The sequence below is a fragment of the Cydia strobilella genome, chromosome Z (assembly GCF_947568885.1).
Source record: "Cydia strobilella chromosome Z, ilCydStro3.1, whole genome shotgun sequence".
NCBI lineage: Eukaryota > Metazoa > Arthropoda > Insecta > Lepidoptera > Tortricidae > Cydia > Cydia strobilella.
Genome location: NC_086068.1, coordinates 21,025,246 through 21,051,139, shown reverse-complemented (window position 1 = coordinate 21,051,139; position 25,894 = coordinate 21,025,246). Strand labels below are relative to the sequence as shown.

The following is a 25,894-nucleotide window of genomic DNA, read 5'->3' as shown; positions in this document are numbered from 1 at the left end:
TCCAGTCAATGAAATAAAAAAGACAGCATCTTTTGCCTAACTAAAATGAGATAAAACCACCCACGTTTCTAGTAGCATTTCGTTTCTGTAAGGGTCATAGTTCTAACCTAACCTAACCCAATGTTCTGATAGCATTTCGTTTCTGTAAGGGTTACAGTTCTAACCTAACCTAACCCACTTTTCTGATAGCAGTTCGGTTCTGTGAGGATCGCAGTTCAAAAAAAAGTCCAGGTCCAAGTTTGGGTCTGAGTCCATAACGAAGAGAACAAATCGCCAAACGTGAACTATGTGTCATTGAAGAGTTCCATTCTGATCATCATCAGCAGTTCCACTTAATCAAATGTCACTTTTTTAAATGTAAATGCTGGATTTGTTGATGAAAATACAAAAATCACAATATGTATGCATTTCACATTTGAGGAGTTCCCTCGGTTCCTCATGGGTCTTATCATCAGAACTCGAGCTGGACAAAAATATGCCTTAAAAACTTAAGTTGCTTAACAAACATAAAGAAGAGGACAAATCGCCAAACGTAAACTATGCGTCATTAAAGAGTTCCATTCTGATCATCATCAGCAGTTCCACTTCATCAAATGTCAGTTTTTAAATTGGAAATGCTGGACTTGTTGATAAAAATACAAAAATCACTATATGTATGCCTTTCACATTTGAGGAGTTCCCTCGATTCCTCATGGATCCCATCATCAGAACTACGTTTTGACAAAAACGGGACCAATCTGTATGTATATACTTACAATCAAAAAAAGAATTTTCAAAATCGGTAACGAAATGACGGAATTATGGAGTAACAAACATTAAAAAAAAAAAAACAACCGAATTGATAACCTCCTCCTTTTGAAATCTTGAAGTCGGTTAAAAATATATAACCGCTTCCCATTCTTATACCCAACCAAGTTTTTACTGGGTTCTTCTGGGTTGGACGGAGCCATGGCCTTCTTATGTCAACTTGTCGTGTTTTGCATGGTGATACGGATTGTCCCGAATTGGTAGCACAAATAGTAAAGCTTGCATTTGTGCCCAAAACCTCCTTAGGCGTAAATACAAATCTGCTCGCTGCCCCGAGAACGCGTACACTCGTACAGTCTCGCACAGGAACTCTCCCACCGTCCGTCTTAAACTCATTTATCATGGGCACCAGAAAGTGATCTGTTTGCAAGTCAGTGAACGTTGCACAAAACATTGTGCTAACACCTATGTACTTACAGATGTAGTGCATAATTATTTTCCATCGTATTTTCACTGAAACTTACGAACGTGTCTTGCTATTTCAGTCAGTCTCGGTACAAAAAGTACTGACATTGACTGAATTAGCATGACAAATACGAACGTTTCCGAGAAAATACGATGGAAAACACTTAAGCACTACTTACACCTGTACTCGTATATCATGGGAGTAATGATTTTGATGACCGGTGAAGCCTGATGTGAAGCCGATGGTCCTGGGTTCAAATCCCGGTAAGGGTATTTATTTGTGTGATGAGCATATATATTTGTTTCTGAGGCATGGATGTTTTCTATGTATTGAAGTATTTTTATATTACATATATCGTTGTCTGAGTACCCTAGTCCGTTTGCTATGGGGAAACAGGTAGACATTTTGGGGTACAGCAATGCCATTTGGTACGGATGCTATACACGTGCACCTAAGCCCAAAACGCCCGGTAGCCAGCTTGAACTCCGCGTCAGGTGGGCGGGAGGGGGGGTCAAAGTACAGAGCTCCCGGCGCTCAGAAATAAAATTCTGGCGGATTAGTTTGGGCCTTTGGATCAAGTTTGGTGTCGTTTTTAGGTAACTAGATGATACCCAATTCATTCCCCATACCAGTTTTTAGGGTTCCGTAGCAAAATATGACACAATACTTAAAATAATAAAATTTTAGTAGTAACGAAATGCAAACAAACCCTCATATTTTTATATTTTTGTATTAAACTTCGTTTATAAAAAATACTGTCCTAAAGCTCATTTAATGCAGATTCTAAAAACATTAACAGTAAATATAAATTTGACTATTTTCAATGTAAAATAGAATATTGAAAGTACTGCGACGTTTGTCAGCGCAGCGTAGGGACAAAAAGACAAAAAGGCAAAAGGGCAAAAAGACCATAGAAGATCCATAGCTTTCATAATATCTATAAATTAAAGTGTTTACAATAATATCATTATTGTTATTTCAACGTCTTTTTACATTTTTTATTTATTTTTTATTATTCTCTTTATTTATTCTTCTTCTTAAATTAGGCATTTGGGCATTTTATAATATAAATATAAAAGTAAAATATAAAAACACTTACAAAAAAATAAAAAATATATAAACCACCAGAAAAGAAAGAAAAGAAAAAGAAAAAGAAAAGAAAATATTTATTAATAACATCGTTACAGGTCAGGTTGTAAATATTCACAGCTTAATAATTCACCACCGGGGCAGGGCCCAAGCTGCCGGTGGTCAGCCGGGCTAGCACATGATTGGCGCGAGAGTATCTCGCCGCGACATAGACTACCCGTCCCCCTTTAATTTATACAGTTAGTAAGAGACGGGTAGTCTATCTCGCGGCGAGATACTGTCGCGTCAATTATGTGCTCGGCCTACAGGGCCGCAGAGTGAGGAACCGACGTACTATACGCGCCGTGTCCAAAATTACCGCCTTGTGCCCCTTCTGACCCTTGATCGAACCACCTAGAGAGAGTCTCTCTAGGTGTTGGTCGAGACTCGTCGCTATGAGACCGTTCGCTGACACGACTATCGCAACAATGATCGTCGAGTCAACATCCCACATGGCGGTAATCTCGTGAGCCAAGTCTAGGTATTATTCGTCATGATAACTTCGTCCGCAATTGAACAGGCAAAACCCTTGGTTTCTCCCAAGAGGTCCCCGAATCGTAGCCAGTTCACCGACGTGGGCAGGTCTACATCGGGTCCCATAACGGTCTTGTGGAACCGACCGTGTAGCTGCTTATATCCTTCCATACCGCCTTGCGGTCGTTGGTGCTTAGTACTACTGGTTTGTGCCAGTTCTCGTTTGCCAAGGAGAGCGGCGTGAGGCCCCTGTCTGCTGCCACCACATCACGATGCATCCCTTACTCGTTGTTAAATAAATAATTCCTGAGATTACGGTTGTAAAGATTTTTGGCGTTTAGAAAGCCGCGACCTCCACATTTCCGTATATTACAATCTCATAACAGACGAGCACGAGCGTGGGTGCAGCATACGGTGTGTGGTGAGTAGCTGTCGGACCCTCCGATCCAGGGCATCCAGCTCGGTCTGAGTCCACCTTAGTATGCCAAAGGAGTATGTGAGTAGGGGCATTACCCAGGCGTTGAAGGCGCGCACTTTGTTGCCTCCTGACAAAAGACTGTTAAGGACTTTTTGAGCCGACTGAAAAAGCTCTCCTTCACCGACCGTCTAATACCCTTGTCCTCAATGCCCAAAGACTGTGACATACCAAGGTATTTATAGGTTTCAGATTCAGAGATAGATCTGAAAGCTGAACGACATTGTCTCATAAAGTTGTAAATTTGTTGGATTTATAACCTTTCTCCGCTGTACATGTATAACCGCACATTTTTCGACATCAAACTCCATGTTGATGGCACTACTGAAGACTTCGATAGTTTTCATTAGCTCCAATAAGTCTGCTATTTGGTGAAAGTAATTTGAGGTCATCCATGTACAGAGGGTGAGAATTGACTTCACCCTCTCTCCGAAGCCGAGCCGGCAACATAGTCCCAAATCCTTCAGCACCAGCAGGGTGCTGAAGGGATTCAGAGCTAGACAGAACTACAGGGGACTCAACCTGTTGCCCTGAGAGATTCCTCGCTCAATCCTTATAAAATCCTGCGGGCCAGGGCGGTCATCGTTCATTTATTTAAGTAAAACAAATGTATTTTTCTCTCTTTACCTAAGTCTTGCTTCTTTTTAATATACTAGCTGCGCTCCGCGGTATTACCCGCGGTTAAGAAGTAGCCTGTGTGTTAATCCAAAGTGTCTGCTACCTCCTTACCAAATTTTATCAATATTGGTCCAGCCACTTGAGCATGAAGAAGTAACAAACACAACACTCACAAACTTTCGTCTTTATAATATTAGTGTGATTTTTAATCATCTTTAATTTATAAATGAAGTCAGGTAACATTGTTAAAATAAAGACAAATAATAATAGAAGATAAGATTTATTGTATTGTATAATATTAAGTGTAAGAAAGGTGTTAACAATAAATAACACAGTTAAGAACCAACAGTTTATCCATCACGGACGTACAATATACGTTTGTTAATTAAATAATTTTATTTACAACCACCTCCAAAATTACATACCTAACTCAGTACATTTGAGCTTACGTTTGAAACAATTGCACCTGGAACTGCAAGATTTCACGCACTGACATCTTATTAATTCTAGAGCCATAAGACTTTGGGTCCACAGTGGCACCCAAGTTTCTTGACGCCCGCGCGCCGCCCGCAAAAATCAAGCCGGTACATGCAATAATTATTTTTTTTTACATTGAAAATAGTTAAATGTATATATAATGTTAATGTTTTTATAATCTGCATTAAATAGGCTTTTGGACAGTATTTTTATAAACCAAGTTTAGTACAAAAAATATAAAACTATACTGGTTTGTTTGCATTGTGTCACTATTAAAAGTTTATTATTTTAAAGATTGCGCTACATTTTGCTACGGAACCCTAAAAAACTGGTATGGGGAATGAATTGGGCTTCATCTAGTTACCTAAAAACGACACCAAACTTGACCGAAAGGTCCAAACTAATCCGTCAGAATTTTTTTTCTGAGCGCCGGGAGCTCTGTACTTTGACCCGCCCTCCCCCCCACCAGACGCGGAGTTCAAGCTGGCTACCGGGCGTTTTGTGCTTAGGTGGACGTGAATAACATTCGTACCAAATGGCATTGCTGTACCCAAAAATGGATACCTCTCCATACAAGCATGCCCCATAGCAAACGGACTACCCACAACAACACAAGCCTTCTTTAGCTTACCGTGGGACTTACTCAATTTGTGTATGAATGTCCCTATAAAAAAAAGATTACGCAGATGATTTTGTATGAAGACTGTACAGCGAGAATCTACTTTAAAATAAACGAAAAAACCGGCCAAGTGCGAGTCGGACTCAGCCACCGAGGGTTCCGTACTTTTTAGTATTTGTTGTTATAGCGGCAACAGAAATACATCATCTGTGAAATTTTCAACTGTCTAGCTATCACGGTTCATGAGATACAGCCTGGAGACAGACAGACGGACAGACGGACAGCGAAGTCTTAGTAATAGGGTCCCGTTTTTACCTTTTGGGTACGGAACCCTAAAAATAAAGGCAAAGGTATGTTATGTGTCAAAACCATTAAAAGAAATATTGACTGTATAATTACTATTGTTTTCTCTGTAAGAAGTATCAGTGTTACCCTCATATTTACAATTATTTAGTATGATGAGTCGAGCGATTGCAACTTGATTGAAAAAATCTAAAAATAAGCGAAGAAGGGTTGAAGATTGGCGCAGCAGCGCTCGTGCAGCGGCGGCGCGGCGGCGCGGCGGCGGTGCGCGCTACGTTATGCTACGCGCCATCTTGTGGGCGGCGCTACGTAGCGCTTCAGCCCCGCATCTCTCTCAAACCATCTTACATGTGTAACGGGTATGAAAAGGAGAGAAATCGCTGTTGATTTCTTGTATCGTACTACTGATTTATAATTAATGCTATGTAAAAACTTTAGTACTTTACATTAATTTCTTTTTAGCCAGGTGCTACGAAATCATGACGAGCGATGATGTTTAATCTTCTGGCGTTGTCTTTTGTATTATGCGGCATTATGTTATTTAATTAGGACTTAGTAGGATATTAGTTATTATAGTGACGTAGACTAGAAGTGTTAAATAGTTTTGTATAGTTTGTGCTCGAAATGTTTATGATAGAGATCAGCAACCCGGCGCGGCGCGGAAGCGTCTGCGACCGCGTAGCGCGGCGCGTTTGTTGTTCAACATTACCTATTTAGAGGCCGATTCGAACTAACAAATTGATGTCAATGTGTTCTCATTTCGTTGCGCTGCTATTAATAATATAACAATAATTAATCAAGAAAAGTCCTCATCCCGCATCTACGAAATTTATATTCTAGTAGTAGTAATCACTTTATTGTACACAATAACAGGTTTACATAAAATTTACAGAAATAGAGGCACAAAGGCGAACTTATCCCTATAAGGGATCTCTTCCAGCTAACCTTCGAGCAGATGATATAATTCGAGGGGATAATTCAAATTAGATAGACAAACTTACTTCTTTTTCTTGTAAATAGTTTTCTCACCTCTACTCGGATCTAATTAATTTATAACATGACATACTTGAATTATGCAATAACTGAGCATCAAGCGTTTCGTATTACACCTTTGTAGCCACCTTATATCCATGAAGTATTTATAATTGCATTAAGTCAAGGTTTTGAACATAGGTATACTTACGATTTGCAAAGGTTTTACGGTTTGTATATTTACCTAATTGTAATAACAAATATGTAATGACTAATGAATAATATTATGATAATTCTAGGATGAGATAATAAAGGCTCCTAACGAGGTAGATCGATCTAGGTAAGCTGGCGAGTAAACTGTAAACTAAAGGAAGGCAGGTGTACAGTACAACCAATTGTTGTGCATGGAGGCCCCTGTGCCTTGTAACCTTTCCTTTCCTTCTCAGTTGATATAATATAATGATGACGAGGTATGTTTCTTATGTTTCCTTACTTAATTGCATAACGTAACAATATTTTATGACAGAAAGCCACCACGATAGTAAACGTACAATGTTTAAACGCTTATCGACAATGTACGTAATAATTACACTGAGGCCAAGATACGATCTTAAAATGCTATCCTAATGCGCCGTAATATGGACTATAATCTAATGACTTGTTGCTGTAAACGAGCTTAAGTAAATAAATCCAACTAGTTTAATGCAAAAGTTTTGGTTTACGCTTTATGGTAAATATTTGGTGTACGTCGTACAGGCGTTTTATAGATCTAGTAAAATGTTTGGTTTAATTGTGCTAGGTCAAGAGCGGGCGTTCGACAGGCGTCCTTGCGACGGGTAAATATTATTGTCTAAGCGGGTTTTCCACTGTTTAGTGTTTGTGAAGTCATGGGTGCTGCTAGCTCCGGCGGCTGGGGGTCGGGTGCGACGACCGCACCAGCCAGCTCACAGGTTTACCACTCCAGCTATGCACTTATGGATACGTACCTTGTCAGACGTTGTTGACAGGTTAGTTCTCTTTATGTACCAATAAAATCAGTTCTATATCGTGTAACATTAGTGAAATATGATAATTAATTAAGGACACAATCCTTAATGCCTAGATAGATACGGAGAATATTATGAATGCAGAGATTTTTAGAGTAAAAAAGGTCAAATAATGATATTATTGGATGTAGATAAGTATTAACCACGTTGGCAAGTGTAATTTAGCATATAATATAATGAGAATAGGCCGTTGTGGGAGTGGTAGTGGTGTGGGGCGCGGCGATAGGCGGCGCGGACGCGCGCGGTGCGCGGGCGCCGCGCGGTGGGCGGGCGCACTGTAGCCCTGCACGCGGCCCGGCGCGCACGCACGCATGAAGACCGAGGAGCAAGCCACGGAGGAGGCGGCCCGCCGCCCGCCGGCCACCCGACGACAAGAAAAACCACCCTTCTCTTACATAGCCCTCATAGTCATGGCGATCAGACACTCTCCAAACAAAAGGCTGACCCTTAGCGAAATTTACAGTTATCTTCAACAAACATTTCCATTTTTCCGAAGTTCATATCAGGGTTGGAAGAACTCTGTGCGTCACAATTTAAGCCTAAATGAATGTTTCGTGAAGCTCCCGAAGGGGCTCGGGAGGCCGGGGAAGGGGCACTATTGGACTATCGACCCTTCCTCAGAGTTCATGTTCGAAGAGGGATCGTTCAGGAGGCGACCTCGAGGATTTCGCCGGAAGTGCCAGGCTCTAAAGCCTCAGTTTGGAAGCGGTGGATACCTGTGCGGAGGCGGGGTTACCGCACTGCCGCCGGCACAGCCCGCCGGTTACGAGTTAGCCGGCAGCAGTGGGGCCGGCACGAGCAACGCGAGTTCTATCGACTACGGAGCCTGTGCCTACTCGCACACCAGTTCCTCGAGCCAGCAGCTGCCCTACGGCAGCGACTACTGCACATACGGCGGCATGGGCGAGCGCGAGTGGCCGCTTCCATACGGGGCGGTGGACACCAGCTATCGGCCGCCGCCGTCTTCTCCGCAGCCGCACCACGACCTTCCAGATCTCATACCCAATTATCAATATGTAACCAATGACCATGGTGAGTTTCATTTCTTTATTTTTATTGTAATAATTATTGCATATTGTTAGAATAAACAAACCTAGCAAGCATTTGGGCACGACAAGTAATAATTTCTATAGAAGATAAAAGCAATCCATAATATAGAGGCCAGCGTGGTCGCTTCTTCTTTCTCTAGGCTTAGGCGAGTGTATTTAGATCCACATCTATATCTACTGTCCGTGTTTATTAGGGATCTGATTTAGAAAAGTAAAACGCTTTATGACATCACTTTTTGCAGTAAACGAATCTAGAAGCCCCTTATTAAGGGGTGCAGTCTTTCAGTAAAACACTAATGACTAAGGACAGGCCTTATTACCCCGGGCATAAAGCCTGTCGAAGTTATAAGACCATGCAATTTCTTTTTAAACCATAATATTCAACTAGAAACGGTTTAAAAAGAAATTGCATATTTTTTTAAAGTTCATTATATTTTCTGGTCTTTTTCAGTAACAAATTAAAAAAAATTAACCATAGCCCTTTTTTTATTTTGTTATCATGAAGTACAGTCGCCATCAGATATATCGGAGCGGCCAAGGTGCTCACAAATATCTGAACACGCCTCTATTGTCAAGGCGCTAGGTACGTGTTCAGATATTTTTGAGCACCTCGGCCGCTATGATATATCTGATGGCGACTGTACATAACAATTGTCTTATTTACATACAACTATATTCCTCACCAAACTGCGATTGCAGTTTGTTGGTGAGATAGCGCTCATTATAACATTTTAAACATCTATGCTATGCACAATGCACTAAATACCAATGCACTAGATCAAGATAAAAATGAGAGCCCTAAATAAACCTTAAGAGCGGATATCTCAAAAACTATACAAGATATCGAAAAAATTTACTTAATAAACCTTGTAACAAATTAAATCACTTTTCATTTTGTATAAGTGGCCATGTCGTTCAGACGCATAGTTTCCGAGATATAAACGAAAAATTAACTGAACGCGCAGTGTTAATCCTGCACACGTCTTCTGAATTATCCTGTATACAGACAAATTGATAACCTCCTTTTTTGAAGTCGGTTAAAAATAACAATACCAGATCCCCGCACCCGCACAGCACTATCTATAGTACTCTTCTTAATACATATTATATTAAGAGGAAAGTGGCGGAGCCGCGCAAAATCGCCGTATTCAGACAAACGTAGTCCTCATTCTCCTCTCTGTATCTATATTAACATTATTGAAAATATTTTGAGACTTAAATAGTATGTATAGTTAGGCATTTAAAATTTTGTATAAAATTTGCTATAAAATATGCCTACATCAAATTATGTGAAAATATTTTTCATAATGTCAATATCCAAAGAGGAAAATGGGGACTACGTTTGCATGGAGAAGCGGACGTCCCCTTTCCTCTTAATGCTAAATATTTATTTATAACCAGCTGTGGCCCGCGACTTCGTACGCTTGGATTTGTATTGGTGGTTATATGTGGTATTTTCTATAAAAAGGGACCTTATTGTCGATGGCGCTTACGCCATTATTAACGATGTTCCGATATAAATACAATGCCGCGCGACGCTGTGCGGCGTAAGCGCCATCGACAATAAGGTCCCTTTTTATAGAATACCTATGCCCCATATATTCTACATGAGCATAGAACATTACATTATGCAGCAAAAGATAGCAGTAGGGGCGGTTAATCATTTGTTAATTATTATACAACGCACGAGATTTGTCTGTCACATAACCTACGAAGTTTCAAGCCCCTTAGAAGATTTTCTCTTTTTTAACCCTTTTAGGGCCACTTGCACCATCCCAATAACCCGGGGTTAACCGGTAAAACCTGGAGTTACCATGGTTACCAGTACAATTTGATACTGGGTTAACGGTTTAGCCGGTTAACCCCGGGTTAGTCGGATAGTGAAAGTGGCGCTTAGGGTATGAATTTTTAAAAACGTTGGAATTCGTTTTCTTTTATTCTAATAATGCCTTTATACAATGATTCATTTCAAGATAAAATACACAGAACATTAAGTAGTTAGAACAACTCACTAGAGGTCAAAATACGCCGCATCTTTTCCAACAGATTTCAAAGAACAAAGATTATTATTATTATTTATTCTCTTTATTTATCTTTCATCTTAGGCTAGGTTTTTATAATATGGATATAAAAGTAAAATACAAAAACACTTACAAAACATTACAAAAAATATATAAACACATTATAAAAAACCTAACCTAGGGTACCGCCGGCAGCGGGGCAAGGCCCAAGCTGCCGGTGGTCAGGGCCGCAGAGAGAGGAACCGGCGGACTATCCGCGCCGTGTCCAAGATAACCGCCTTCTGCATCTGACCCTTGATCCAACCACCCAGCGAGAGTCTCTCTAGGTGTTGGTCGAGACTCTTCGCAATGAGACCGTTCGCTGACACGACTATAGGAACAATGATCGTCGAGTCAACATTCCACATGGCGGTTATCTCGTGAGTCAAGTCTAGGTACTTGCTGGACTTGTCCTTCTCGGCCTTCACGAGATTCTCATCATGGGGGATGGTGACATCGACGAGCACAGCTCGGCGCTGCGTTCGATCTATCAGCACGATGTCAGGCTTATTGGCTACAATAGTCCTGTCAGTGATGATAGACCGATCCCAATAGAGCGTGGCACGACCATTCTCGAGAACTGGCACAGGTAAATACTTGTAGTACGGTACTTCGCGGTCCACAAGGCCATATAGAAGAGCAAGCTGCTGGTGAATAATCCTGGCTACGAGATTATGTCTGTGCAAGTACTCGCCGTTAGCAAGATGAGAACAACCGGAAATGATATGCCTGAGTGACTCTCCGGGACGGCGGCATGCCCGACAAATGTCGACCGTACCGTCCCTCAGGATATATTTCCGATAGTTGTTCGTCATCATAACTTCGTCCGCAATTGCACAGGCAAAACCCTCGGTTTCTCCGAAGAGGTCCCCGAATCGTAACCAGTTCACCGACGCGAGCAGGTCTACATCGGGTCCCGTGAGGGCCTTGTAGAACCGCCCGTGTAGCTGCTTATCCTTCCATACCGCCTTGCGGTCCGCAGTACTTTGTACCACAGTACCTTATTATTTATTATTATTATCTCATATAAACTCACGGGTATATACATCCCGTATCATCATTTGATAGGCGTGCGTGGGGATACAGATCCAACACGTAGAGCCCCTTTGGAGAAGTTTGCTGTTATGTAATACACCTGCTAGAACCCATTCACGGGTACAAATAGATACCCGTAAATCGGTTCCAACAGGCGTAGGGGCTATTATACAAATACAAATAGTTTATTTCCAGAAACATTAGAGCATTTACAGTTTATACTGAACCCCACACTAGGCAACGCCTGTCCCGTGAGGGAAATCATACGATTTACTTAAAGATATACATAAGCGGCTATAGCAACCATGTAGAACAGAAAAATTAAAAGTAGAATAAGGTAATTCAAACTAGTAAAGCTTAGTAATAAATAATACAACTATAGCTAACATAAAAGAGAAACATATACTTAAAGCCTAATTCTGATTGAGTGTCAATGCGTTGTGTGTGTGTGTGTGTGTGTGTGTGTGTGTGTGTGTGTGTGTGTGTGTGTGTGTGTGTGTGTGTGTGTGTGTGTGTGTGTGTGTGTGTGTGTGTGTGTGTGTGTGTGTCTGTGTGTGTAACTGTGTGTGTAACTGTTAAGAGCTTTTTTCTTTCCAAGACCGAGTATTCCCTAAAGTTGTACAAATTAACTAAACGATTGTAGATTCGGGGAAAGAGAAAGTCCGAAAAACGATGTGCAAATGTGGTTTTGGCGGCAGTCGTAGGAATTTTAAATATTCGATTTTTAAGTAACGTATTGTAGTTTGATGAATTGAGAACCATTTTGTGTACCGACAGAGCCACCCTCAGAAGATAGCTTCCGAACACTCAGTACTTGAGCGTCATTGTACAAGACCTTCGTAGGATACCTAATTGATTTCTTCAAGGCTACCTTCAACACCGCTCTTTGCGCTCTTTCTAATTTCAGAAGGATAGTCGAGTTTGTACCTCCCCATGCAAGGATGCAGTATCTGATTATCGATTGTCCAAGAGCGGTATAAATAGTTTTTAATAGGGGTAAATCAGCCGATTCTCTTAGCATCTTCATAGTGTGCATCAGCTTTCGGACCCTACCCGCCACCGCCTCCACATGCAGCCTGAAGTTTAGTTTCTCGTCTATTACGATACCGAGGTACTTTATTTTGTTCGAACTTGACATATGGTCACACATACAAGTCCGGGCTGAAGAAACAGTGCAGCCCCGATTGTGGACTTTAAGTTTCATCTGTAGTCCCGGTGAAGAAGCCGCTGTCTTATGGAAACAAATGAATTTCGTTTTGGTTGTATTTAAAGTTAGCAGATTCTGCTTTAACCAATTTGACAGTAGAGACATACCATGCTCGACGTGGCTATAGACATTTTCCCAAGAGCAACCGTGAAAGACGATAGCGGTGTCATCGGCGTAACACAGAAGCTCAGCATTCTGTAGCGGAGTAAGTGTAATGTCATTGATATACAATAGAAAAAGTGTAGGACCTAAAATACTGCCCTGTGGTACGCAGAAAGAAACCGCCCCCAGGTCACTAAAGTGTTCCCCAATTTGGACACACTGCTTTCTTTCAGTCAAGTAACTAGTAAACCACCTTAGTGTATTCCCTCGAAACCCATACGCCTCTAATTTTCTCAAAAGGATGGGGACAGAAACGGTGTCGAAGGCTTTTGCTAAGTCCAAAAAGACTCCAACACAGGCCCGGCCCTCGTCCAAATGTGAAGAGACAATTTTTGTGAGAAGAGTAACGGCATCTTTGGTCGATATTGTTGGTTTGTTGACCGAGGAGAGTAATCCATGCGAAGCAAGAACATCCAGATATCTTGATGCATGCTCGTCAGCTGCTGCTGATTCCAAAATGTTAATGTTCATATCACCTGACACTATCAGACAAGACTTTCGGCAGACGGTTCCAAAAAACTGGTCCAGAGATAAGCAAAAATTATCAACATTAGAAAAAGACGGGGACCGATAGATAGCTAGAACTGTAGAAACGCTTGGAATATCTATCACTAAACAGTTTGCGTCAGCTATATCTGGCTCTGACACATTTGGGGACCATTTGTTATTCACGTAAGCGATGACCCCTCCTGATTTGTTTATATACTTTTTTGTACTAAATGATGTATATCCCGTTTATTTGTTTAATCGTAGAGTTATCATTGATCCAGCATTCGCTGAAAATAATAATGTCAAAACTTATATTTAAACGAGCAAAAATCAATAAGAAGTTGTCGAAGTTCCGTTGTATACTTCTTATGTTTATTTGAAGAAGTTTCAGTGAATACTTAGAGATAATGGGACTACACTCTTCAGGAGTGGATATTGTATGGCATTCAACATTAAAGGAGTTGTCGATTTCAGACATTAGTTCTAACGTTGCCATTCCCAATACAGAAATAAATAAAAGAGAAAATTGTAGTCTAAAGTCGTGATGCCACTACGGGTTGTGAGCGTCCCATCTACGGTATAGGCACTGACACAATTTATAAAGTAAAGTATGCATATTACGTATTTTTTCCTATAAGTATGTGTGTGTGTATTTAAGTGTGTGTGAAGTGAAGAGGTGATGTGGGTGTGAGTAACGTATGTCAACATTCTACAAATTAAAAAGTAATGTAAGGCCATGATGGTTAGACACTTCAGTCTCATTATTAGGGAAAAGCGTAAGACACAACAGAACCAGGTAAACAAACACGTTCCTAGAAAGTTATTCGTTGCATTGTCCTGAAAACTTTTGGAGATCTTCCTGAGAACGAATTTGAAGGGCCGGGCTTCCATCTTTACCTTCATGCTTCCTGATGTAGATGTTACCTCTGCGAGTCCAGCAGTATTTAAAACCATGTTCCTTAACCCATTATCGTGTGTTACGAAATAAGCGCCTGCCGTCACCGGTCAAGCGCTCATTCACGAATACCCTCGTCGTGGGACTTGTTGGTACGATGTCCTTGCTACTGAGCGTTGACCGCCGAGTTTTTGCCTGTTTTAGGAACTCTTCTCGTTTCGCCCTCCTTACAAAGGAAACTACTAAGGGCCTAGATTGATTGATTTTGTCACCCTGTCGTCGCGGGCCCACGCGGGACACAAAGTTTACATCAACTTCTTCGAGATTCATCCCTAGCTTTGAGGCGGTAGTCAGGACTATGTGGTAGGGGTTTTCATTTGGCATTTCAGGAAGGCCCATTATTTCCAGTTCTGAACTTAGCGACTGCTGAGCTTGCTGGTTTAATTGATTTTGAAGATCTACAACCTGGGTCTTGAGTAGGACGTTCTCCCGTTCCTTCTCTTCCAGTTTTAAAATACGCGCATTGTAAGCCGTGACCTGTTGAGATAAGGAATCGAGGCGGCTGGTGAAATCTGATTGTATTTCTGAAAACAGCGGTTCTATATTCGCCGGCGCCGGCGCGTTCTGTGGCGCATCTGGCGACGGATTAGGCTGCAGATTCGTTTTTCTGAAGGTAACATTACCAGCTGACCGTACTGGGGTGTGCGAATTGTCCCCACCTACCCTGGAGTTCGCCTGACAGTCCGGACATATCCATGTCTTCACTTGCTCTGAGTCTAGGTGTAGTGCATTTCCACATGCCAAATGGCACGCCTTTCCACAATTTTGTGCTGTACAGGCAATACATTACATTATTATAAACACAGTGGAAAAGAGTGCCGGTTATGGTGTTGAAGTTTGGCTGGTCAAAAGATTGGGCTATTGCTGAGAGGTCCGGACACCTGCCATAACAATGTCTGTACACGATATCGAGGCAGGCGGTGACTCGCCGCTGACTAGATGGGCCCCTGAAACTGCCGTCGTGATGACGACTAGGAGCAACACCGGTGTGAGCGGCTCAGGGGTGTCGAGAGGTGTGCGCCGCTTTCTACCCAGTGGCTGTTAGCAGCCACTGTGCCAACTCGCGTCTTATGCATCTTTCACTTCCACCCCTGGAGCATATAGCTCTAGCGACTCCTCTCTGGATAGCCAATGAAGGCAAGCCAGAGCTGAGAGTCCTGCGGGTCCCCTTGGGGTCCACTCCGACCGACAAAGACACGCCGGAGACGGAGACCCTGACCGACTCTTGGGAGCACTCGGGTCCGTGGGGTCGTTACTCCTCAACAGCTCGCCACAAGCTGCCCTGCGGGCTTATTATTATTATTATTTTTATTTTTATTCATTACATTTCACAGCATAACAGTGATCCAAAGCACTGTGAAACCAATAGACATTTCATACACATAGTACACAAATCTAAATTAACATATAACAGAAGATGGCCGTTCATTCCTCGTCTCGCAGAACCTCAAGCATTCATAACACACGTCCATTGCAACCATCCACTCGCAAACACATCACAGTTTGGTGCTGATTCGAGGAGCGAGTTTAGCAGGTGCAAGGCTTGAACAAGCGGTGATTTACGCGGTCGAAACAGAAATCTAGTCGGTGAGGGAACATATAGACGCAGCAACTGAGCTACTAGTTCGGGGCAGTCAGAATCCCCACGTAAAATTCTACTGGCTAAAGTACACAGTCTGTAATTTCGCCTCACCTCAAGTGAGTTAAAACCTAATGTACCCTGCAAAAAATTTGTAGGGTTTAAAAAAATGTAATATCCGTACATTTTTTTGTAGAGGGAGCGTAGAAACGCCTTTTGCACTCGCTCTAGCAGCAGGATATAGGTTGTTTCATAGGGGTTCCAAACAACACAAGCCGCTTCAAGCTTGATACCTAAGCAAGATACCTAAGTAACATGTACAGTGTACAAGCTAGTTGAAGATAAATATATTTGTTTACATAATTGATATACATAAAGTGGTATAGTGCGACATACAATAGTAGAAATTAAATAAAATGGAACTAAAAGTATTCCATACTAAACTGTTGCCACGTTTAAGCATTTTACGTCAGAAATGTGACTAACGGGGGAAAAATAGACTGATTTTATGTTCACGTGCAAAAAAAAGATATCAATTATAGCATTAACATTCTGATTGTTGTTCGTGGACTCCAGTCCCTAGTTATATTTTGATTTTTACGTATAATACCATCATATATGTAAATCATATAGGTATGTAATAAGTCTAGTGATATATGTGAATAGTTCATTTTCTGTCCCAAGTTAGACAATGGAGTGGGGTAAGCTTAGATACCAACGTATGGTGACATTTTTCGAAGTTGGACTCCTAATTATACATGTTAGGACTGTTTTGACGTTTTAGAAAAATGTACTAATCAAGTAAAGTAAGGCTGCGTTCACATTGAACATGTATATTGGAAAAAAATCAACAACAAAAAATTCTCGTCTCGAAAATGTTTAAACATCTTAGAAATTAAATTTAAAAACAAGAGATTTATATTTAAGCGAAATTTTAGTACTTCTTGGGTATCTGCAAGATCGTAGCTCTTTTAATATGTACCTTTGGGGTGCCTGTAGGGCAGGGGTCGGAAACCGGTATTTGCTCCATACAAAAATACCGGTATTATTACGTTCTCTTTCGTTCTTTTGTTTATAATTTCATTTTTAATGGGACGTTTTAATAATGCAAAATTGTTTCCTAAATACATGATTCAGTCCTACGTAATGAGCATAAAAAAAATTCAAAATATTGGGCTATTTCAGGGTTTAAAAAAAATACCGGTTACGAGCCCTGCTATAGGGTGCCTTTTTGGTATAAAAAACTTCATTTTTTTTAAATATTGTCATTTTTTTACATTTCAACAACCTCAAACATAATAGTTTAAAAGAAGAGATTAGCAAGTCATCACAAGTTTTGTGCTAACGCTGCGTCATGTCGGCGTACTACGTAGTATATAGGCGAACAACATGCTGTTATTTTTATGCGGAGTCGAGTGATTAACACAGTTGGAAAGAAGTGAAACATTTAATATATATTATTAAAAATAAGACATGACATGTTTACATAGTTGCCGAGTGACAAACGGAACGAACACTAGCTTTCACATCTGAATTTGAAGTATCTTCTCTAGATGACCAGCGTTACACTTCCAACACCCCCCCATAACGTGGGCATCATGATGGCTTCATGCCACACCAAGCTGACGAGTGAACACCTCGTGCTTGACACAGCCCAGGGGCTTAGTGAACACATCTGCTAACATTTCATCCGTAGGGATGTATACAATTTCTACGCTAAACCTATCTATCATATCTCTAACGTAATGAAATCTTATTTCTATATGCTTGCTCCGTCTGTGATGAGTGTGATTGGTAGCAAGCTGTATAGCAGATTGATTGTCACAATACATTACTATTTTACAACTAGTCGTCATTAGGAATTCCTTAATTAAAGCTTGTAGGAACACCGCTTCTCTACTCGCTTCGGTCAAGCTGCAATATTCCGCCTCGGTGGACGAAAGCGATATGCAGGACTGTTTGTAGCTACCCAAGATACCGAATTACCGCCGTATTTAAATACATACCCCGTGTACGTCTTTCGATCAGGATCTGCCGCCCAATCTGCGTCAGAAAAACCCTCAAGAACGGGATCTACATTCGACTTCTTAAATACCAAGCCTTTTGCTTAGTACCTTTAAGATTCCGTATAATTCCGTATAACAACTGTTAAATTTACTTAAATATGACACGGCAAACGAAATGTCAGGTCGCGTAGTTACACATAAATACATAAGACTACCAATCAACTCTTGATACGGAAACTTCGTTACAATGTTATTTGTAGCATTATTAGAACTCTCAATGACCGAACTAACATTAGTTATCATGGGAGACTACAGGCTTACAGTCTGTCATGCCAAAACGATCTAACATATTGTCAATCCGCTTTTCCTGACTAATTTTGATGGCAGTTGTATTACGTTCTACCTTTATACCTAACATGTTTCGTACCGGGCCTAAGTCTTTGAGTTTATTTTTTTTTAACAAAGAACTTTTTAACGTCTCAGCCAGACGTTTGTCATTATAAAACACGAAAAAATCGTTAACATACAGAGCGATAAAAACAATCGACTCACCTGATCTCTTAGTGAAGATGCAGTCCTCTTGTTTACACTGTCTGTATCCCAAAGAAAGTAAGATATCTTTTACCTTTTGGTACCAGGATCGCGATGCTTGCTTCAACCCATAGACAGCCTTTCGTAATCTATAGACTTTGTTCCCACTCCCAGGGCATATGAGACCTTCCGGTTGTTGCATAAAGATCTCCTCTTGCAAATCTCCATTCAGGAATGCTGTCTGCACGTCTAAATGATCAATGTTAAGGTTCATTTCTACAGCCAGAGAGCAACAATCTTATAGAATAATGACGAACGACCGGTGAAAAAGTTTCTTGGAAATCTTCACCATATCTTTGAGTAAAGCCTTTAGCTACCAACCTTGCCTTATAACGTGTAATGTTCCCATCAGAGTCTCTTTTAAGAGTGAAAATCCACTTATTTTTAACGACGTTCTTGTCAACCGGTTTATCAGTAAGCTCCCAAGCTCCGTGTGAGACAAAGAATCGATTTCCTCTTTCATGGCCTTCTGCCATAACTCTTTATCTTCACAACTCAAAGCTTCTTTGACAGTACGTGACTCTATGGGCTCCGTCACATTACACGTTAGTTATGTTACAGGTTGTCTTAGGCATACGTGAACGTAGGTTATATCGTTGACCAGTAGACTCAGGCAACGTTACCGAATCTTCATTAGCCTCGCGTTCACACTCCAACTCCACAGGATGATTTGGTGATTCTGCAGGAACTGTATCTGGCTCCGCCTCAAATGGATGATCTGACGACTCAGCCAACAGGTACTCTGGCTCCGCCTCAACCGACGTAGTCTCCAGCATCTCCCTCTCATCATCACCTCCTGTAAGATAAATAGGTTCAAACACACGTTTTGGCCCTATTTTAGAATGTCTCCCTGGAAACACAGATTCGTTGAACACCACATCACGTGATACAACGATCTTATTGTCATCAGGGTTGAACAAACGATATCCTTTGACGTTATCACAGTAACCTAAAAAAATTAGCCTTCTACTTTTGGGGTCTAACTTTTTACGTTTACAGTCATCTACATGAGCAAATGCCTCGCAACCAAAGACACGCAGATTTTTAAGGCTCACTTTCTTACCACTCTACACCTCTTCTGGTAATCTACCAGAAAGTCTTGAGCTTGGCGATCTGTTGATCAAAAACGCCGCAGTGTTTACAGCCTCTGCCCACATCTTGTCATCGAGATTTGCGTTATACAGTAGACATCTGACCTTGTCAAGTAAAGAACGATTCAGGCGCTCCGCGGATCCATTTTGCTGACTAGAATAGGGTACCGTCAGCTGATGTACAATGCCTTTCTTTTTAAGAAAGTCCGCCAACTCAGCATTAACGTACTCAGAGCCATTATCTGTTCTCAGTACCTTGACTTTAGCACTACACTGATTCTCTACCAGTCTAATAAAATCTTTAGTGTACTTACACACTTGACTCTTCTTTGCAATGGGATAGACGAACACCTTCCGGGAGTAGTCGTCTAGGAACGTGAGGACGTAGCGCTTGCCTCCGTGAGAAGTAGTCGGCATCGGCCCCATGATGTCACTGTGAATGAGCGCCAGCCGCGCCTCAGCTACCTGTTTGTTATGATTGGTCACAAAGGGAGCGCGGGATTGCTTACCCTTAAGACACACATCACAAACTTTCTTCTGAGTAGTAACCTGAAAGTCAATGTCATTAGCAACCTTCCTAAGTGATGCCAAGCTGTCAAAATTTATATGAGCTAAACGTTGATGCCATAACATCATATCCTTAGACGTAGATGACGTTGTCAGATTAACTTTACCCGCAGAATGAAGCCTGTAAATTCTCCCAACTTTCCTAACATGTAAAACTACTTTACCATCTTTAAGTATGTCATATCCATTTTTATCAAAAATAAATTTAAATCCCTTTTCAGCAAGAGTAGACACAGATATTAAATTAACAGTAAGGTCAGGTACAAGCATTACATCTGTTAAAGTAGTATCTATTGTATGTCCACGAGAGTTAACCGTAAAATGTACGTCACCTTTCCCATTCACATCTAACTTCTTGCCGTTAGCAACACACACCTCCTTAGTCGACGACTCATCAAGAGCTTCAAACCATTCTTGGCGTCCTGACATATTATCTGTCGCTCCAGAATCAATAATCCACGAACTGTCAGTGTTAAGTACAGACAGCACCATAGAAGTCGACGTCGTTCCATTACAGTTCAATTGAGGACAATCCTTCTTGGCATGTCCTTTAGAACGACACTTCCAACACCACAACTTGTTCGTACTTGACGAGGTACTAGCGTGTTTTGATGTACTTGAGGCATTTTTCTTCTCGCCTCGGAAGCTACCCTTTTTATTACTACGATTCCGAGTAAATAAGCAGCCATCGCCACTACCAGCGGTGCTCCCTTTCCATCTCTTATCTTGAAGTAGTTTTGTTTTTACCATATCTGTAGTTATGTCTATACTAGAATGCTCCAGAGCCATTATCATTGGGTCATAATCTTGAGGCAACCCTTGAAGCATAATAGCAGCCAGAAATTCATCATCAAGAGGTTTCTTCATGCTACTCAATTGTTCAGCAAGTGACAAGATCTCGTTGACATAAATCTCCATGCTATCGAACTGTTCTAGCTTAATCGAGCATAAAGTTCGCAGACACGACAATGTCCTGTTCAACCCGGTGTCGTCGTAAGCCTTCTGCAAGGCATCCCATACATCCTTCGCAGTTTTCGCCTGCACAATGTGAGAATAGCACGATTTTTCAACACTCAAACATAGCCTCGCTTGAGCCTTCTCCTCTTTACGAGCTAGTTTGTTAGCGTTGTCACCTGAGGTTTCCGATTTTCCAGTAATACATTGCCACAAATCCTCGAATACGAGTATATTTTGCATTTGAAATGCCCAATCGCAATAGTTGATGGTACCTTTTAGCTTGTCCATCATAACTTTCGAATTAGTATACTCATCCATATTTCGAGTAAAATAATAATATTTTCACAAAATATTTACACTTCACACATGTAGCACATAACCTATTATTTTTATGCGGAGTCGAGTGATTAACACAGTTGGAAAGAAGTGAAACATTTAATATATATTATTAAAAATAAGACATATGTTTACATAGGAAAAATAGTTGCCGAGTGACAAACGGAACGAACACTAGCTTTCACATCTGAATTTGAAGTATTTTCTCTAGATGGCCAGCGTTACACTTCCAACACATGCGAACGTGAATCGGCGCGGTCAATTGGTCACCATTTTCAAGAGATAGGTACACTGATAATAAAATATTTTTTGTCCGTGAAATCAATATCCCTATAAAGTTTATTAGAGATAATTTGGAATTTGATCAAAGTATCCCTATTCTACGGTATTTCATAAGCTTTTCTTATTACTATATATACCTATTAACTTCTATACTCAGTAGCGGCTCAGAAGATACACATGTTAGAAATAGAAACACTACTACACTTTACTCGTACTCCATTGGGTGTTTATACGTACGTAACACAAATAATGTACCTTCGCGTATTTAGGTACTACTTGTAAGTAAATTATAGTTAAGTAGCTAAAAACCTATATATGAGATACACTTAAATCCAATGACGATATTAATCGTAGACATTAAACAGATGCACCAAAGGTGATCGGCAAATCACAAGGCCCGTACATAGATGGCTAATAAATGCCCCAGGCATACTGGCACAGGCAGCGCAGAGCCGGATAATCGCCAGTTTATAGCCGCCCATGTGCGCTTGCGCCCGTTTCTGAGAAGCCCGAGCACTCCCTTACGACCGTCGTAAAAGCTGCGGTAACATGTGCAATGGCAGCGCTCATCGGCGATCTGACGATCTGCGCTGCATGCTGATGATCAGAAAAGCCATCTAAGAGAATAGTTTTCAGCTCCCTTTCGGACTTTCTTATACCATATATCTTTCTATTGCATAATCAGGAGCTCGGTATTTTTTAAGGGAAGGAAAACGGTCGCAAGTCGCAATCTATGCGTCGGATTACTGCATTATTAGGTGTAGAAATATAGAAGTTTCTCAGCGTAATGGGTTGAAGTAGGGTTGATTCAATCTATAAATTTGAACAATATTTACAGTGAAAATATTGGTTTATTTATGTCCATCAAACATCATATAAAAAACGAAATGTACTAGTAGATATGTGAACTCCCAGCAATTTATTTGTAGGTATGCAAATATGTACATATGAAACACAAAATTTTACTTGAATCGGTTGAGAAATGCGGCCTGTAATGGAGAAGAGGAAAGTATGTTCATTGCCGTCGTGCTTTTTTAAGAAAAACATTACTATTTACTGTCCTGTACTATCCATAGCACGCAGGAGTGGGATCATATATTTAAAAAAAGATACGAATTACCCACAACCCACCTACTGAGACATAAAAACAAATTACTACTACCGGCCTCTAGAATTAAAAAGCACTCTAATAGTACCTATGTAATTTCCTTAAAAATATTTAATAAACTGCCAGAGGCTATAAAAAATGTAGGAAATGATAAAAAAATGTTTAATTTAATTAAATTTCCTTTAATAATTTTTTTTTATGACACATTGAACGAATATTTAAATGATAGTAATATAAACGAATAACGAAATATAGAATGAATAATTAATATTAAGTAATTGTGTCATTTTCTATCATAATGTTTATCAAAATTAAAAAAAAAAGTTTTTGTCAATTTAGTTTTTGAGACAATTTTGCTGTGCTGTGTCCTGTTAGGGTATCATGTACCGACAATATTTTATTTACCACCTGTATGTAATGAAAATGATTGCAATAAATAAATGAATGAATGAATGGATTCGGACTGACTCGACTCTGCAACTCCAACCCCTCAACCACCAATCCCCGACCCCTCAACCCCAGACCCCTTAGCCTCCAACCCCCGATCCTCAAACCCCCAACCCCTAACCCCTCAACTCCCAACCTCTGGACTGAGTCCCGAACCCATCAGCTCACCGTCTAAACCCCCCTGCCCCTCAAACCCTGACCCGTCAAGCCCCAACCTCTCAACCCACAACTTCAGACCCCTCAAGCACCACCTTTTGTCTTCACTTCCCACACCTACCCTCTAACCTGTTAGTCTCGTTAGTCATTTCTACTACTACCTACTTCCAAGATCATAATAATACACCAATTGTCCATGTAGGGAACTTCCACATCTGTGGTCTTCGTCATCAGGTCCACTGCATCAAATTGGTGGTTTTTCAGAGGTATTGCTTGAGTTTCTTAAGAAAAACCCAAACCACCATACCGTACCCTTGGTAAAATAATACAACATGTGACTGTATGTCAAAAATACCTAACCCACTTATGTAGTAGCATATCGTTTCTGTAAGTCGCAGTTATAACTCTCCGGGTCCGAGTTCAGGTCCGGGTCCGAACCGGGTCTGGGTCCGAGTCCGGGTCCGTGTCCGGGTCCCAGTCCAAGTCGAAATCGAAATCGCCAAACGTTGTACTATGATGTATCGTTGAAGAGTTCCGTTCTGATCATCATCAACCGTTCCACTTAATCAAATGCGACAGTTTTAATGTAAATGCTTTTTCTAATGAAATTACAAAAATATCTATGCGTATGCCTTTAAGATTTGATGAGTTCCGTCGATTCCTCATGGATCCCATCATCAGAACTCGAGCTTGACAAAAATAAGACACATTTTCACACAAAAACTTAACTTACTTAACAAACATAACGAAGAGGCCACATCGCCAAACGTGAACTATATATGAGTCGTTGAAGAGTTCCATTCTGATCATCATCAGCAGTTCCCCGTCATCAAATGTCACTTTATTAAATCTAAATGCTTGATTTGTTGATGAAAATACTATAATCACTATATGTAAAAACGTGGTACTGTATCGTCCGATATACACCTACACACTATGTCGTTTAAATCACGTCAAAAATTTGATTAAGGGCGAAAACCACTATTGATTTTGAAGTGGTTTTATTTAGTGGTACCTAATTGTAAAATATTTTATCTGAACTATAGTCCTCTAGCGTATTCACCTGTCAACTTTATTTCATGTTCCGCCTCCAGGGGAGAGGGAGGAGGGAAATTAGCGGTGAATTAGGTGCTTACTGACACAGACCGAATTCCACGAGGGCGGAGTCGCGGGCACAGATAGTATGTAATATGCATACCCCGCTAAATAAAGACTACACCACTGTTACTATAAGCAGGTACCTATGTCAGGCTTTCCAGTAAAGAAATTATAGAGTGCAGCCAAATAGTTAAGACCAATCGCCAGCTTCCTTTTTCAAACGAACTTTATTATTTACCAAATAATAAAAACATCCAAAACAAAAGTACATAAATAATAGTCCATTAATATAATAACTAGATGTTCCCTAGCCGTATGGGATTAGGTCTATACCTATGCCTATTTCCTTTTTCCCTCAAGGAAACTTCCTTTCCTATATTTCAAAGAAAAAACTAGTTAACTATATGTAGGTGTTTGCATTTCTACTGGTAAAAAGTTCTAAATGGCTCGAACCTAAGTTGAACGGTTAAAAGGTAAATAAGATACACGCAGAAAGAGCTTTTTATCTCGTCTATAAGTAATATTATAATAATTATTATAAAATCCAATAGGTGCGAGTATGTGCTTATTATGCAATAGGTGATCTAGGTATTTAATTATTTGTTAATGACTGCATCGGAAAATTATCCAGATAACTACTAAAACCAGTATTTGGGTCGCCTTCTCTAATTTTTTGACGCCGAAATCGCCGAAGAATGAATCTTTGTTCGAAAATATATTTTTTTGAGTATAACGATGTGATGTATTTGAGTTGAGTATACGTGATGCCGCGTACGTCGCGTCGCGCCGCGACGCGCCGCCGCCGCGCAGGCCTGGGAGCGTAGTGGGTATGATCTGTTTACATGAACGCCCGTTTGTTCCAAGCGTTTGATCTTTGTAAATGCAATAGGTATTTCGAGAATAACGTCGACGGCGAGTTACTGTAACGCACGTTCGCTTTAATAAAAAAATCAGGAATGATTTTAAGAAAGACAACCTTGATGTTTTGTTTATTCGTTCATAGGTGCTCCGTTTATGAGCATTTTTGATTAGACATCTGACGTATGTTTAAAAAAACTAATTTTGTGATTCCCCACTGCTCTAGAAGTGCGATAAGGTCCCTTTTCATCAGTTAACCTTTCATTTAAATAGCATTTACTTAGTCGAATTGCGTGTAGAGGCGAAACTCTTGGAAACGTTTTTCCGGATTTTATTTTCACCTGATATAATAGCCATAATAAGAAGGTATTAACTAACTGTACCATAGCCAATTCCTGCTTTCTGGTAAAAAGAGTTGATACGTATTCTACTTCTTTAACTTCTTAAGAGGAAAGGGGACGGCCGCTTCTCCATACAAAGTAATACAAACGTATGCCCCATTGTCCTCTTTGTATATTGACATTATGGAAAATATT

The 25,894-nt window shown here is 40.6% G+C and overlaps 1 protein-coding gene across 1 annotated transcript in view; it reads left to right on the top strand.

Moving 5' to 3' along the window:
• The first annotated feature begins 7,491 nt into the window (after positions 1-7,491).
• LOC134754038 (forkhead box protein F2-like) overlaps positions 7,492-25,894 on the top strand; it is a 28,676-nt gene continuing 10,273 nt past the window's right edge. The window contains exon 1 of the mRNA XM_063690097.1: positions 7,492-8,357. Within this exon, the coding sequence (XP_063546167.1) occupies positions 7,637-8,357 (721 nt within the window). The 5' untranslated portion in view covers positions 7,492-7,636. The remainder of the gene's footprint in view (positions 8,358-25,894) is intronic.